At 39.9% G+C, this 15,179-nt stretch overlaps 1 protein-coding gene across 11 annotated transcripts in view; it reads right to left on the reverse strand.

The window, feature by feature from the left end:
• The window catches only part of lmln (leishmanolysin-like (metallopeptidase M8 family)), a 60,608-nt gene that overhangs the window by 20,467 nt on the left and 24,962 nt on the right, over positions 1-15,179 (reverse strand). For 9 of the 11 annotated variants that reach the window (XR_010018474.1, XM_063052437.1, XM_063052430.1 and 6 more), the window contains exons 11-16: positions 13,204-13,280; positions 10,074-10,142; positions 9,737-9,847; positions 8,425-8,557; positions 2,200-2,359; positions 110-240 (exon numbers count right to left, since the gene is read on the reverse strand). Coding sequence is in view for 10 of the 11 variants with exons in the window: in XM_063052437.1 (XP_062908507.1) it covers positions 110-240; positions 2,200-2,359; positions 8,425-8,557; positions 9,737-9,847; positions 10,074-10,142; positions 13,204-13,280 (681 nt within the window). In the remaining variant the exon portion in view is untranslated. The remainder of the gene's footprint in view (positions 1-109; positions 241-2,199; positions 2,360-8,424; positions 8,558-9,736; positions 9,848-10,073; positions 10,143-13,203; positions 13,281-15,179) is intronic. The other 2 variants (XM_063052439.1, XM_063052431.1) reach the window with 1 other exon arrangement.

Genomic DNA, 15,179 nt, shown 5'->3' on the forward strand with positions numbered 1-15,179 from the left:
AATATTTTACAAGAACATACACACTAGGCATCTTCATTTAAGTGATATTACAATAATGTACAATTGTATGATTGCTAATTGAGAATTAGATATGGATGCCTTAACTCACCCGATAGCACCCACTCCCCCAGTCTGGAGATCTTGGCATCTTGTTGCACTGTTGCATAACAAAATAAGATTGCTGGATTAGGCAGACGGAGTCTGGTCCGTATTCCTCAGCTCCATAGTTACGAGAAGGCTCTGAAATGCAGCACCAATAACATTTTTATGTCAATACAGATAATAAGGTTACAAATTCATAATAAGATATAAAATAAGCTGATAGTGAAAGATATTCTGTTTAAATTCATCTTCTATTTAACAACTCACATCAGCTTTTGGAGCAAAATGTAACTCAGTTAGTTTGGTTCAATAGATAAATACAATACACAATTAGTGAATGGATTTCTCTCCTATTTACATTTGATTACTCTTCAAAAATGTTTCTTTATGACATTTATGCAACAACATCAATTGTTCAATCTTCCAGACACATTTCCCAGAATAATCTTGGGCCTCATTTGCCATAACATGGCAACAAGCAAATTGGTGAAGGAACTTGGTGGGTCAGGCAACAGCTGTTGAGGGAACACTCACAAAATGCTGGAAGAACTCAGGCAGGTCAGGCAGTATCTATGGAAATCAATGAACAGCCGACGTTTCGGGCAGAGACCCTTCTTTAGGACTGGAGAGGAAGGGGGAAGACACCAGAAAAAAAGGTGGAGGTAGCGGTAGGAGGATAGCTCGAAGGTGATAGGTGAAGCCAGGTGGGTGGGAAAGGTAAAAGGCTGGAGAAGAATGAATCCGATAGGAGAGGAGAGTGGACAATAGGAGAAAGGGAAGGAGATGGGGATATGGAGAGGTGATATACAGGTGAGAAGAGGCAAGAAAGCAAAGAGGGGAGGGGGAGGAATTTTTTTTTTACCAGAAGGAGAAATCGATATTCATGCCATTAGGTTGGAGGTTACCCAGTGTTGTTCTCACCCTGAGAGTGGCCTTATCTAGAAATAGGAGGCGGCCATGGACTGACATGTCAGAATGGGTTGGAATTATAATGTTTGGCCATTGGGAAGTTCCAAGGGAAATGGACAGTTGACATTCTGGGTCAAGACCCTTCAACTGGCCTTTGCCATGACATAACTGGGCAATATAACTCAGTATGTTGAGACTTTTCCCCTTTTAATAGAGTGAACAACCATAACAACAAATTTTTAAAAAAGAGGTTCCAATTAGTTGCTTAAGATCAGAATGAAAGTGAAAAAAGGTCAGTATCTGATCGATTAAAATGAAATAAATGTTCTTGTAAAGGAAAAACATTATTTCTTACACATTTGAACAAGCAGCAGCAAATTCAAAATACCATGAAGCTATCCTGCTGAATGCATTATACTGACGTAGGTAAAAACTAGTGTTCATGGCCATGGTAAAATTCTGAATACACAGATGTACAGTGTTGGTTATTTTATCAAAATCATTTCATCCCTTGTGCACAGTCTTCAAAAATTAGCATATTGAGTAACAGAAGTTGGGATGTTATGTTGAAGACCTTGTTGAAGCCTAATTTCGAGTATTGTGTGCAGTCCTAGCCACCAACCAACAAGAAAGTTATCAATAAGCTTGAAAGAGTGCAAATTTGGGTAAAATTGAATAGATTCAGACTTTACTCTCTGGAGTGTGGGAAAATTAGGGCGATCTTGTAGAGGTATATGGAATTATAACGGTAGAGAGTGAATGCATTCAGGCTTTCTCCCTTTGGGCTAGGTGACTACAGGACATAGGATTAGGGGGAAAATTGAAACATTTAAGGGGGGATCTGAAGGGGAACTTCTTCACTCAGAGATGCTGTAAACGTGGAACGTACTGCCGGCGGAAATGGTAAATGAGAGTTCAATTGTAACATTGAAGTGAAGTGTGTATAAGTACATGGATGAGATGGGTATGGAGGGCTATGGTCTGGGTGCAGGTACATGGGACTAGGCAGAAGACCAGGCTGGCACAGCCTAGATAGGCCCAAGGGCCTGTTTCTATGATGTAGAGCTCTAATCTATATTGAAAAAACTGATTCCACATCTCAGCATACATCCAAAATATTGCAGCCTGACAAAAAATATTACAATAATCTATGGATCAATGATTACTGGATGAATTCTAATAACTAACCTGGCTGATTTTGAGAAATCCTGCAATCAGAACCACGTTGGAATTTCCCACTTATGTACCAGCTGAATTCTTGGGTGAAAGGACAGTAATCAGCTATCTCCACTGATCCACCATAGTACCGCAATTCTTTCTCCGGTATACCATCAAGATGGTCAAAATACTTCAAGAAAGCAAATATATACCTTTAGTACAAATCATGATAAGTTGCTTTCATGATGGAACAAATATATAAAGCTAGACTGGTTATACTGAAGGTGAAATACTGCAGATGACAAAACAAAATTTAAAAACTGCAAGTATGAAAATATGGAATAGAAGACAACAGTGTTGAAGCACCCAGCTGATTTAACAGTGTAGTAGAAAGAGAAACAGGTCAAATGCTTCAGGTCAAATAATCTTTGAGAGAACTGGAAGAGATTTTTTTAAAAAAATGTCCTAAATTGCAGACAAGAGTGGAAAAAGAGGCAGAGTTTGTGTTTTAGTTAAGATTCTAGATTTACAGTAGCAAATACAGATACAATAAAGGAGTGGAAAGAATCAAGGTTAGATATGCATAAAGATAGAAATGAAAGAATGGTAAATGAGATAATCTTGCAAACCCAAGGAAATGTATAGTTGGACAAGAACATTGAGATGATGTCAAGAAGCAGTAAGTAGCAACAGAAGAATCATTACTTGTGCCACTGTCTGAAGAAATATGTGCAGTGGTTATGGTCCAAACTTGTTAAACTCACATGTTGAGTCCAAATGTTGTGAAGTGTAACAAAATGTCGTATTGCTTTTAGAGGAAAAGAGGTTTGTTCCTCAGAGGATGAGTAAAAAATACAAGTCAATATTCTGCCATAACAGTGTTTCAAATCCACCTAACTTTTGAAAGAGCACATTTTAAAATTAGGCTTCAGATTGCTCTGAATAAGAACTGAGCTATTATCTAGGCAAGAAGAATATTATATTGTATCCCAGACATGCCTGCTGGATGGTTGAACAACTTCACTTCTGGTTTGTTCTTGTAGGCACAGTAATCAAATGGCTGGTCCAGGTAGGTTTCTGGTCAACAGTGATGTTCCCTCCCCACACCAGAATGTAGTGGGGTGCTTTGGTAATCATAATGCCTTTGAATGCGAGCAGGGAACTGTTAAGTTTATTCTGCATTGATGGCATTTGTTTGGCAGCAATATTTGCTACATGTGACCTCACCTGGTCCCTCAGCATCACCTCCTGAATAAGAAAGCTCAGCAGTGCCTCCACTTCCTGAAGGAGGTAGAGGCGACTGAAGCTTCTCCTCCATCCTAACTGAATTTTATAGGAGCACCATTGAGTGTCCTGACAAGCTACATCCCCATCTGGTATGGGAGCAGCCAAGCATCAGACCGGAGTTCCCTACAAGTCTAAGAATAGCCAAGAGGATCATAGGGGTCTCTCTACCATCCACTGGGGACATTTATCAGGAGTTCTGCGTACGCAGAGCCCTTAGTACTATCAAGGATCCCACCCGTCCATCCAGCATCCTCTTTAACTTTCTACCATCACAGGAGACTCCGATGCATAAAGACAAGAACAGTCAGGAAGGGAAACAGTTTCTTCTCTCAGGCCATTAGGCTTCTAAACTCTCTACTGCTACTGTACTGTACCCTACAATATTTAATTTATGCACTTTGTTTATTTATGTGCAATTCATTTATAGATTTAATTCTTAATTTCTACAGTTATTTTATGTTATATGTGTGTTATGTGCTTTACACCCTGGTTTGGAGAAACATTGTTTCATTTGATGGTGTACATGTATGTAGTTAAATGACAATAAACTTGACTTGATATAACAGTGGCATGCAAAAGTTTGGGCACCCTTGGTCAAAATTTCTGTTACAGTGAATAGCTAAGCGAGTAAAAGATGACCAGTAAGAACATAAGGGTGTGATGAACAGCAAGAACATAAGGGCAGAATTAGGCCATTCGGTCCATCACAACTGGTCCAACATTCCATTAACCCTCTCAGTCCCATTCTCCTGCCCTCTCTCTGTAATATTTGATGCCCTTACCAATCAGGAACCTATCAACCTCCACTTTAAATATACAGTGGCATGCAAAAGTTTGGGCAGCCCTGGTGAAAATTTCTGTTACTGTAAATAGCTGAGTAAAAGATGACCTGATTTCCAAAAGGCATAAAGTTAAAGATGACACATTTCTTTAATATTTTAAGCAAGATTACTTTTTCATTTTCTTCTTTTACAGTTTCAAAATAACAGGAAAGGAAAAGGGTCCGAAGCAAAAGTTTGGACACCCTGCATGGTCAGTACTTAGTAACACTCCCTTTGGCAAGTATCACAGCTTGTAAACGCTTTCTGTAGCCAGCTAAGAGTCTCTCAATTCTAGTTTAGGGGATTTTCGCCCATTTTTCCTTGCAAAAGGCTTCTAGTTCCGAGAGATTCTTGCATGCACTGCTCTTTTGAGGTCTATCCACAGATTTTTGATGATGTTTAGGTCGGGGGACTGTAAGGGCCATGGCAAAACCTTCAGCTTGCGCCTCTTGAAGTAGTCCATTGTAGATTTTGAGGTGTATTTAGGATCATTATCCTGTTGTAGAAGCCATCCCCTTTTCATCTTCGGCTTTTTTACAGACGGTGTGATATTTGCTTCCAGAATTTGCTGGTATTTAATTGAGTTCATTCTTCCCTCTACCAGTGAAATGTTCCCCGTGCCACTGGCTGCAACATAAGCCCAGATCATGATCAATCCACCTCCGTGCTTAACAGTTGGAGAGGTGTTCTTTTCATGAAATTCTGCACCCTTTTTTCTCCAACCATACCTTTGCTCATTGTGGCCAAAAAGTTCTATTTTAATTTCATCAGTCCATGGGACTTGTTTCCAAAATGCATCAGGCTTGTTTAGATGTTCCTTTGCAAACTTCTGACGCTGAATTTTGTGGTGAGGACACAGGAAAGGTTTTCTTCTGATGACTCTTCCATGAAGGTCATACTTATGCCTGTGTCGCTGCACAGTAGAACAGTGCACCACCACTCCAGAGTCTGCTAAATCTTCCTGAAGGTCTTTTGCAGTCAAACGGGGTTTTGATTTGCCTTTCTAGCAATCCTACGAGCAATTCTCTCAGAAGGTTTTCTTGGTCTTCTAGACCTCAATTTGACCTCCACTGTTCCTATTAACTACCATTTCTTAATTACATTACAAACTGAAGAGACGGCTACCTGGAAACGCTTTGCTATCTTCTTCTAGCCTTCTCCAGCTTTGTGGGCATCATTTATTTTAACTTTCAGAATGCTAGGCAGCTGCTTAGAGGAGCCCACGGCTGCTGATTGTTGGGACAAGGTTTGAGGAGTCAGGGTATTTATTAAGCTTTGAAATCTGCATCACCTGGCCTTTCTGAACGATTACTGTGAACAAGCCATAGCCCTAACAAGCTAATTAAGGTCTGAGACCTTGGTAAAAGTTATCTGAGAGCTCAAATCTCTTGGGGTGCCCAAACTTTTGCATGGTGCTCCTTTCCTTTTTTTTCCCCCACTCTAAAATTGTACAAAACAAAAATGATACATTAATCTTGCTTAAAATGTTGAAAAGAATGTTTCATCTTTATGATCTTTGGAGATCAGTTCATCTTCTACTCACCTAATGATTCACAGTAACAGAAATTTTGACCGGGGTGCCAAACTTTTGCATGCCACTGTAATTATAACTACAGACTGCTTCATTATCCGAGGAACTGAGAAGAAAAATAAATGCTGGCCATCTTCAGTGTACAGCCCACTTTGAACTTATCAACACAGAAATATTTAGTTTCCATTTTGGCTTTCATGACATCCCAAGGGACTTTGCAATGAATCATTTTAGAAGGCAGTTTTGTAATGTAATGAAGTGAAAAAGACAGCCAATTTTTGCAAAAATAGTTCCTATAAATATTATGTCATTATTTATTATGAAAATGGTTAGTTAATCTGTTTGTAAGGAAAAATAAATCAAATTGCCATTTTAGGGTTAGATTCTGTTCAGGTCACCAGGAATAAATTTTCTGTTCTGCTTTGAAATAGCATAAATGTCATGGGAGCATTCACATCCTTCTGAGAGAGCAAACATCAGTTTAATATCTCATCCAAAAATCTGCTGCTCCAGAAATGTAGTTCAACACTGAAATATTAGTGCACTTATAATACTACTCAGCCCTGCCCCTGGAATGCATGGGAATACTAAAGTTTTTAAAGTGGGACCTCTGTCCATAACTTTCTGAGTTAAGAGTGTTACCAACTACATCAATGTTGATAAGTCATTAATGAGGCAGACGAAGGTAATGTGGATTCAGGACCTTTAGCACCATGTCTGGGAGTTCAGTTGACTGACTCAATTATCTGTTTCCGGAGAAGATAGCACCAGCGAGTAATGCTGTCAAGGCAACATCCTCCAGACGGTTCATGAAGCTGCTTCTTTTATATCTTGTTGTTCTTTCGAATGTGGTTTTACTACTGTTGGAGCCTGTGATCTACATTTTGGTGGCATGTTTTGGGCCAACTAAGTGATGTGGTGCTTTGCTGTCTCCAAGAGGGTTCCACGAGGCTGCATTTATCACTGATCTCACCGATTAAAGCACCAGGCAAGATTGAAATCATCGAGGTGATTGCAGAAGGCGAGCAGACGTTCAGCGTCATCTACCAGCCTCTCGCTCACTACTGCCAGAGGAAGGTGTCTGCGCGTGACAGTCTCTCTCTCTCCCAGAGGAAGGTGCTGGCTGGAACAAGGTTTAATCCACACAATTTGTGGATTAGATTCTGTATTTCATAGCATATGTTTCTAGTTTCTGATCATTCCTTCTTTGTAGCTGTTTTGGGTGATTTTAATTTGGTGTGGTCTGTAGATAATGAACTGAGCTGAAGTGAAACATGTCTGGACTCTCAATTTTGTGTTTTACCTTCTGTGTTTTTTGCTCTTTTTTGTTGCTGTTTGCGCTGTTTTTTTTTGCATGCAAGCAGAGGTTGATGTTTTTCTTTATACAGGTTCCATAGTTTTTCTTTGTTTCGTGCCTGGCTGAGGGGAAGATGAATCTCAGGATTGTATACTGCATACATACTTTGATAATAAATGTGCTTTGAATCTTTGAATTTATTTAATTTATTTATTTATTAATTAATTGACACAGCACAGAATAGGCCCTTCTGGCCCTTTGAGCTGTGCTGCCCCAACAAACCCACAATCCCGATTAACTCTAGCCTAATCAGAAGACAATTTACAATGACCAATTAACGCACCTGCTATGTTTTTGGACTATGGGAGGAAATCGAGCACACGTACAAAACTCACACATTCCGTGGAGAGGACGTACAGAGATTCCCTACAGAATGGCGCCAGAATTGAACTCTGAACTCCAGAACACCCCAACTTGTAATAGTGTCGCGCTAACCGCTACAATTAATTTTCCTTTGGATACAGTATGATTCCAGCTCGTAGAGAGCTTTCCCATGTTTTATTTTTGGTTCTTTGATTAACTAACAATTTTACACGATCATCGCCTCTATAATTCTCTTCTTTTAGTCAATATTGAACCAAAGTTGTACTGAGGTCAGGGTCAGGGTCTGAATGGTCCTTGCAGAACCAATACTGATGAGCAGTGTTTACTTGTAATACCCTTTCATCACTTTGCCAATAATTGAGTGGAGACTTGTGGCAGAGTAAATTTGTCCATATTTTGACACGAGGTCAAAACATGAAAATATATGGTGCTTGTGAAGATACTTGTTTTCTAGTGATTCAAACTGCCTAGATAGCAACGTTGCTGGCTTGTTTTTGCTTCAACATTTACAGTCAAGCTGTTTTCGGACACTTGAACCAATGATATTATACCACTTCATATTTATATTTATTGTCATTAACAGGCATATTGAGAAGAGGTCAGGAAAGAAAATGATCATACAAACTACTTGTAGCTGTGATGAATAGAAGTAGCTCAAGAGTCTAATAAGAGTCACATGAAAGGACTGAAAATTTTTCTGGATGCCAACAGAAAATGATTGATTGGAAGACATTTTTTAATCTACCATTACTTAAGTATACTCCACAAATATTTCTATTTGGCAAAATAAAAATTAAAAAGTGATTTTTGTAATTTACACCCAATACATACTAAGTTAAAGATACAAGCTAATTTCAGCTATGGAAGCAGGAAGAGTTATCATTATAGTAGTGCTTTTTGAAAGCTTTAAGGGATGGTAAAATGATCCATAGTACCTGGTATTCTTTTGGCACAGGAACTGGGTACTTCTCTAAATTACAAACTGCCACAGCCCTTTGGTCCTGTCGGCACATCAACCGTAAAGGCGATGTCCTCGGTGTGTCACAATATGGAGTTACATTCTTATTCCTGAATAATGAAACAATCATCATGGTAAAATGGTCAGTAATAAACAACTCACACATTTGTCTGGTAGCTTTCAAATCATTTCAAGTACAGGAAAAACATTCCACTACAAATAATTTTGACTGGAATTACAGCAAACTTGCTCCTTTTCTGATTGTAGTCTGAACCAAAATCTTTAATAAGGAGCAAAACTGAATAGTAAAAAATCTGCAAATTTACATTGCAAGTGCTAACATATGCATAAAATGGTTTTATTAAACAGAAAAAGACAAATTTAAATATGATAAACATAACATACAAGGATCCCAGAAGTTTTCAGAAATGTATTGTGTGACAGATTAGAAATCCACTTTGTTTCACTTTGTTTGCAGCTTGTAAGCATCTTTTACTAATTTACCCAAAGTTTCAAAACTCCCAGCTTCTTACATCATTCCCAACCCACCCATCTTCCACCTCACCTAATTGCATCTATCATCTGCCAGCTTGTTCTCCCTTCTCTCCCCCCACTTTCTCTTACTGGCTTCACTCCTCTTCCTGTCTCCACCCGAAATGTAGACTGTTTATTCCACTGCCTGACCTGCTGAGTTCCTCTTTACTTTGGATTTCCAGCAAATGTAGAAATTCTTGTGGTTAAGTTTTAAATCTTGAATAGTTCTGCCTAAACAATGCAAGAGGTGGAATATACAGGATATGTATTTATTTATTTATTGGGATACAGCACGGAATGTCTTCTGGTCTAATATGCCCTTCTGGCCCTTTGAGCCACACTACACAGCAGTTCCCCCCTTTTAATCCTGGCTTAATCACGGGAAATTTACAAGGGCCAATTAACCTACCAACTGGTATGTATTTGGACTGTGGGAGGAAACCGGAGCACCTGGGGAAACCCACACAGTTATGGGGAGAACGTATAAAGTCCTTACAGACAACAGGCAGGAATTAAACCTGGGTCGCCTGTATTGTAATACGCTGTGCTCACCACTATGCTACCATATAGATAAATACTACAAAGTAGTTCACTCAAATTGTAACAAAATATAAAAAACAAATATTAACAACACTGAAGTTAAGCATGGCAATATCCAAACAATGCTGACTATCATCCCAAGCACTGATCCTTCAATATGCCCTCCTCCAACTGCTGTGTATTAGAGGTACTTCAATGTGCAACAAAGTACTCACCTCTTCCGTTGTTGGTCAATCCACAACTTGCAGCTATTCATTACAAAATCACAGCCCATGCCTTCACCCCATTCCAATTTGTCTGCCATGCTGTAATTGGCTTTGTACCAACTTGTGAATGAGAAAAAGAACAAAAGCAATTACATTATCTCCGATCTGTTGAATATTTGAAGAAACAAATCACGTTTCATACCATTTAAGAATTAAGTCAATTTAAAATAGTCAAGATTAGCATGCACAGATTACAGTCCTCCTCATTCAATGTCTTTTTTGGAGTATTTGGAGCAAAGACAAAGTTAATTTGAAGATGCAAGGCCAAAGTTCAAAGTAAACTTACTATCGAAGTACATATATGTTACCATATATAGCCCTGAGATTTGTTCTGTTGTGAGACTCCTCAAAAAATCTATGGAATAATAACCATAACTGAATCAGTGAAAGACCGCACCAACAGAGCACTCCACCAGTGTGCAGATGACAACAAACTGTGCATATTCAAAAAGAAATTATAGTCAACAAATATCCAGAACATGAGACGAGAATCCTTTAAAGTGAGTCTATTGGACGTGGGACCTTCTGAATGATGGAGCAAGTGAAGTTGAGTGAAGCTATCTGGTTCTAGAGCCTGATGATTGAGGGGTAATAACTGTTCCTGAACCTGGTGGTGCGAGTCCCAAGGCTCTTGTACCTCCTTCCTGATGGCAGCAGTGAGAAGAGAGCATGTCCTGGTTGGTGAGGGGTCCTGACAATGGATGCTACTTTCCTGCTAGTGTTTCATGCAGATGTGTTCAATGGTTGGGAGCATGCTACATATTAATACCTGCCAAGCTGACACAGACACTTGGGCAGCATGAAAGCACAGCAATCAGCGCAATGCTATTACCACTCAGGGCACTGGTGCAGTTCAGAGTTCAATTCCAGTATCCTTTGTACATTCTCCCTGTTAAGAATGCATGCTAACAGCCTCTCCCATCAGCCTTTGTACTGCCACGACGAGGCACAGTCAGATTGGAGGAGCAACACCTTATATTCCGTCTGGGGAGCCTCCAACCTGATGGCATGAACACCAAATTCTTGAACTTCCAGTAATTGCCCAATTCCTCCCCTCCTTCACCATTCCCTATTCTCATTTTCATCTTTCATCTTTTTCTTTACTTGCCCATCACACCCCCCTGTACTGCTCCTCCTCCCCTTTCTTCCATGGTCTTCTACCCTCCCCTATTAGACTTCCACCCCCTCCAACCCTTTAACCCTTTTACCAATTGACTTCGCAGCTCTTTACTTCACCCCCTCCCCCCCTCTCCCTGCTTCACCTATCACCTTATACCTCTTCCTCCCCTCCCACCACCTTCCCATTCTTTTCCTTAGCTGCTGCCTCGCCTGGGGAGCCCCTCCAGGATATTGTGTGTGGAGTCTTTATAATGTAACATCAAATGTCCCCCAATTGAGAACTTCAACTTGTGGAACATCTTCACATCTTTACTAGAATTATGGTCACTGGTCCCCAAGTGTACTCCCACCGACAGATCAGTTACTTGCTCGTCCTCATTAACTATATTACTAATACACTTACTACTTATACTTTATAATAAAATACTTATACTTTATCATACTTTTTCTAGCAAACGATCACTGCAGTCAATAGCGTATGACTTCCCTTTCAGAGTTGAGCTTTTGAACCACCTGTACAACTTGTAGTTTTTACAGTGTGGACTGAAGTTGCAAAGGAGCAGGATGGTTGCAACATGACAGGTACCAGCTACACTGAGGTGGCTTGGCCCAGGCACGAATGTGATGAATGAGATAATGTCTGACTATTGCTAAAATGGACCAGGGAGTGATTCGATTTGGTAGAACCGAGTCGAGGCAGATTTGAGGTGGAGCACAGGCCCAAGAGCAAGGAAAGACCTGAGATTTGATCAATTTAAGCACCAGGCTAAATTGGAAAGGTCGCCTACAGGCCTAATCAAGGCAGAGGGCCTCGGCTCGAGAGTGAGAATGACCTGAGCTTCGGACGATTTTAAGCACCAGGAAAGGTCAGGGTGTTGGGGCTGCAGCAAAAGACAGGTCAGTTCATCTCGCTGCTCCACAAGGCTTACTCATCTCTGCGCTGAACAGAGGCTGTGGCCTGCAACTAACGAGCTACCGATCATGTCTGTGAACTCACTTTTCTGAACTTTACTTCTGAATGTTATTTGCTTACTTTTATTGTTTGCACACTTTTTTTCCTCTCTGCACAATAGATGTCTGACGTTCTTTTTAAATGGGTTCTTTGGTGTTTCTTTGTTTTGTGGCTGCCTGTAAGGTTCTATATAGCATACATATTTTGATAATAAATGTACTTTGAACTCATTTCCGAAGATGTAGCCCCTCCCTAGTAGGGCCATCTACATACTGCTTCAGAAAATTTCTTTGGACACGCTTAAATCCTGCTTCACGGGCCGGCTGGTGACACAATGACATTGGCGCTGGACCCGGGAGCAGAGGTTCCCGGGTTTGAAACCAGTCGGGTCCACTCCCGAGTACGCTTTCCATCCGTGCCGGGTTGAGTGTCGTGATTGCAACTTGACCGTAAAATAAAGGGAAAAATACTGTGAAATGTCTGTGTGAGGAGTGGCGCTCCACACAGTCCCTCTCTCAATCCGCGCCTTGTAAAAAAAAAGCCATGAAAAAGACATCATCGCGGACGCAGCATGCACACGCCAAAATAAATAAATCCTGCTTCACAAAATCCCTTGACATTAAGACAGTTCAAGTCAATATTGAGAAAGTTAATGTGTTAAAGCCATCCGATTTTGAATATTTTGAGAATGTAAATTCTAGATCACGATGAGAAAATGACAGTTGCAAACCATGCTCTCTTGATATTAAAATAAATTCATTTATTTGGAGGAATGAACTCTGTAAACTCACCCAAGCAGATACAAGGCAGTTGCCTTCCATTTATCATTCACTGAGAACATCACTGTGCCACTCAAATTCCAGACAAGAGATTACAAGACAATCACTGTCTTGAATTCAGAAGTGATAAAAAAGTTGTTCAAAACTCTCAATAATTCATAAAGGTTATGAAATTGCAGATTTATACATTTCAGAATGAGTTAAATTGCATTTTATTTCCTAATTTTCAGTTAGAACCGATATGGTCAGTACTGAATATTTTTTCAAAAAAAGTGCAATAAATTTTCAGCACATATACTCAAGGCATATCCGAGACATTTTTTGCAACTGTTTTTGTTATCTCTCTAACCGAAAACCTGATGTATTACCCAATACTTGGAAACCACGTCTTTGTCAATTGCAGACAGGCAATAAAAGCTTCAAAGGACAATTAAATTCTCTAAAGTTTACACAATTTTATTTGCAATCACTAATGTTTAAAGTATTTTCAACACTGAATAGGTTATCTATAAAACAACTAAGTTAGTGTACAATATAAATATTTATTTACACATTATTTAACTTACCCAGTATCCTCTAATGCTGCCAAGGTTAATCTGGAGAATACCCTGTTCTGTGTATGAGACCCCGTCATTGCTTCATTCTGGGGAGTGAAATGGGATCCATCATAACTAAAAAGCCTAACAAATGATTTTTTAATTATTTTGATTTTTGTTCAGTGTCCACAGTGATACCAGAGCAACCACGAGGGGAGCTTCCCTAATTCAATAAATCACTCTTAATTTAAGATTGCTCATGGGATACTTATGTTATGTACCCCGTAACTGGGTTGCCAAACCAGCAGAAATGGACCACTTAGTTGGAGTCTGGTTTAACAGAAGCTAATAAAATTTTAGTAAAGAAATAAGTAACACAGTACTCTAATTGTAAGGATATAAATGCAACAGGTTAGCAATGATAAAACACACATGTACACAGAACAAGGGTAATAGGAATCAACCAAGCTCTATCGCAGTCTAGGGGTAAAAAGATCAGTCTCAAGTGACGCAGAGTTCAGTTCAGCTTAGTACAGTTCGCAGTAATCGCTGTTGTGCCGTTGGAGAGAGAGATAATATGCAAATCTGATTCAGACAGACCTTTGATGTTCTTCGCAGTTAGCTCTCGGGCGGACCCTTTGTTATGTCTTCTGTGGTCACTGACTGTGACCCCTCCGCTCCGGATACGACCGTTCGTCCGCAGTGAACCCGGCACCCAGGCAAGGGCGGACACACACCAGGTTCCCGCCGATCGTACCCTTTCACCCTGTGCATCTATGGTCGGTTCCCGCGACCAGATCTCCAAACTCCCACCGACTTGTGGGGGCACACTGCTCTTCCAGGGTCTTGTTATCTCGTGGTGTCTGTCGTGCCTTAGCGAACCTGTTCTTTTTATCCCCCTGCTGGGGTAGCGCCTGTCCGTCAAACTTCAAACAGTTCAGGTTCAAAGCAACCGGTGTGTCAATATTCTGAAACGTGTTTCTTTCTCGTTAATCTCTCTGTTCTCTCTTATTAGCATTTTGAATGTTTCTCCATTGTCTCCCTTATCGCTTTCATCTGCATCAATCTTCTGATAACTTGGTTTGTCGTCATACTTTGAACAAAAGTTTCCATCCGTATATCATAGTTAGGTCTCCAGAAGATAGTTTCTTTTCCACTATTTCTGTTCTATTGAGCTTTCAGTGTATAAGTCTCTAACTGTAAAGTTTGGAAGTGCCTGCTCTACTAATGGTTGGTCAGGTCTCGTGCCTCAAGTTAGGGTGCTGCTTACTTCCTCCCGATGACTTCTAATTCTCCTAATGCCCCCTTAGGGCACATAACCACCCCTGTTGGGACTCACTGATGTAAAAAGGATCTTTATAATTAAGCACTTCCTCATTTTTATGAAAATTAGTGGTAATTTAGCAAGTGGAATCTAAATACTACCTCATGTTATCATACATAGGGCATTCTTGCATTATTTTATAAAGCTAATCTCTTGTTAAAACCTACAGAACAGAATTAAAATCCACAGCAATAGACTTCTGATGAAAGGCCAATGAACTCTATTTTTCTCTCCACAGATGCTGCCTGACTTGCAAAGCATCCCCAGCATTTTTTAAAAAATATATTTACTTCTGATTTGCAGCATCTCTATATTTCCCCTCTCTGCTAATGATGTCACAAAAATAAAGTAACCCCTATGATCCAGGACTAACTTCTGTGAAAAGGTGGGACATACTCCAAATCAAATTCCAGCCCTTTCCATTGCTTACGATCACGTTCTCGCACAGATGTAACAGAAGTGTTTCTATTAACTACAAATTTCACTGATATCCAAGACTGTTTTACATTCTGCGTTTAAGCAGAGGAATGAAAGTTTAAAAACGTGTCCCAAATTCACACTTCACAAAACTGTGCATTTTCATCAGTTACTCATGTCGAACATAATAAGCTTATGCCATTGAACTAGAAAATAAAACAATAGCATGACCAAATAATCATTATTTTAATGTGCTTGTTAAAAA

This window comes from Mobula hypostoma, chromosome 6 (assembly GCF_963921235.1).
Source record: "Mobula hypostoma chromosome 6, sMobHyp1.1, whole genome shotgun sequence".
In the NCBI taxonomy this organism is placed as follows: Eukaryota; Metazoa; Chordata; class Chondrichthyes; order Myliobatiformes; family Myliobatidae; genus Mobula; species Mobula hypostoma.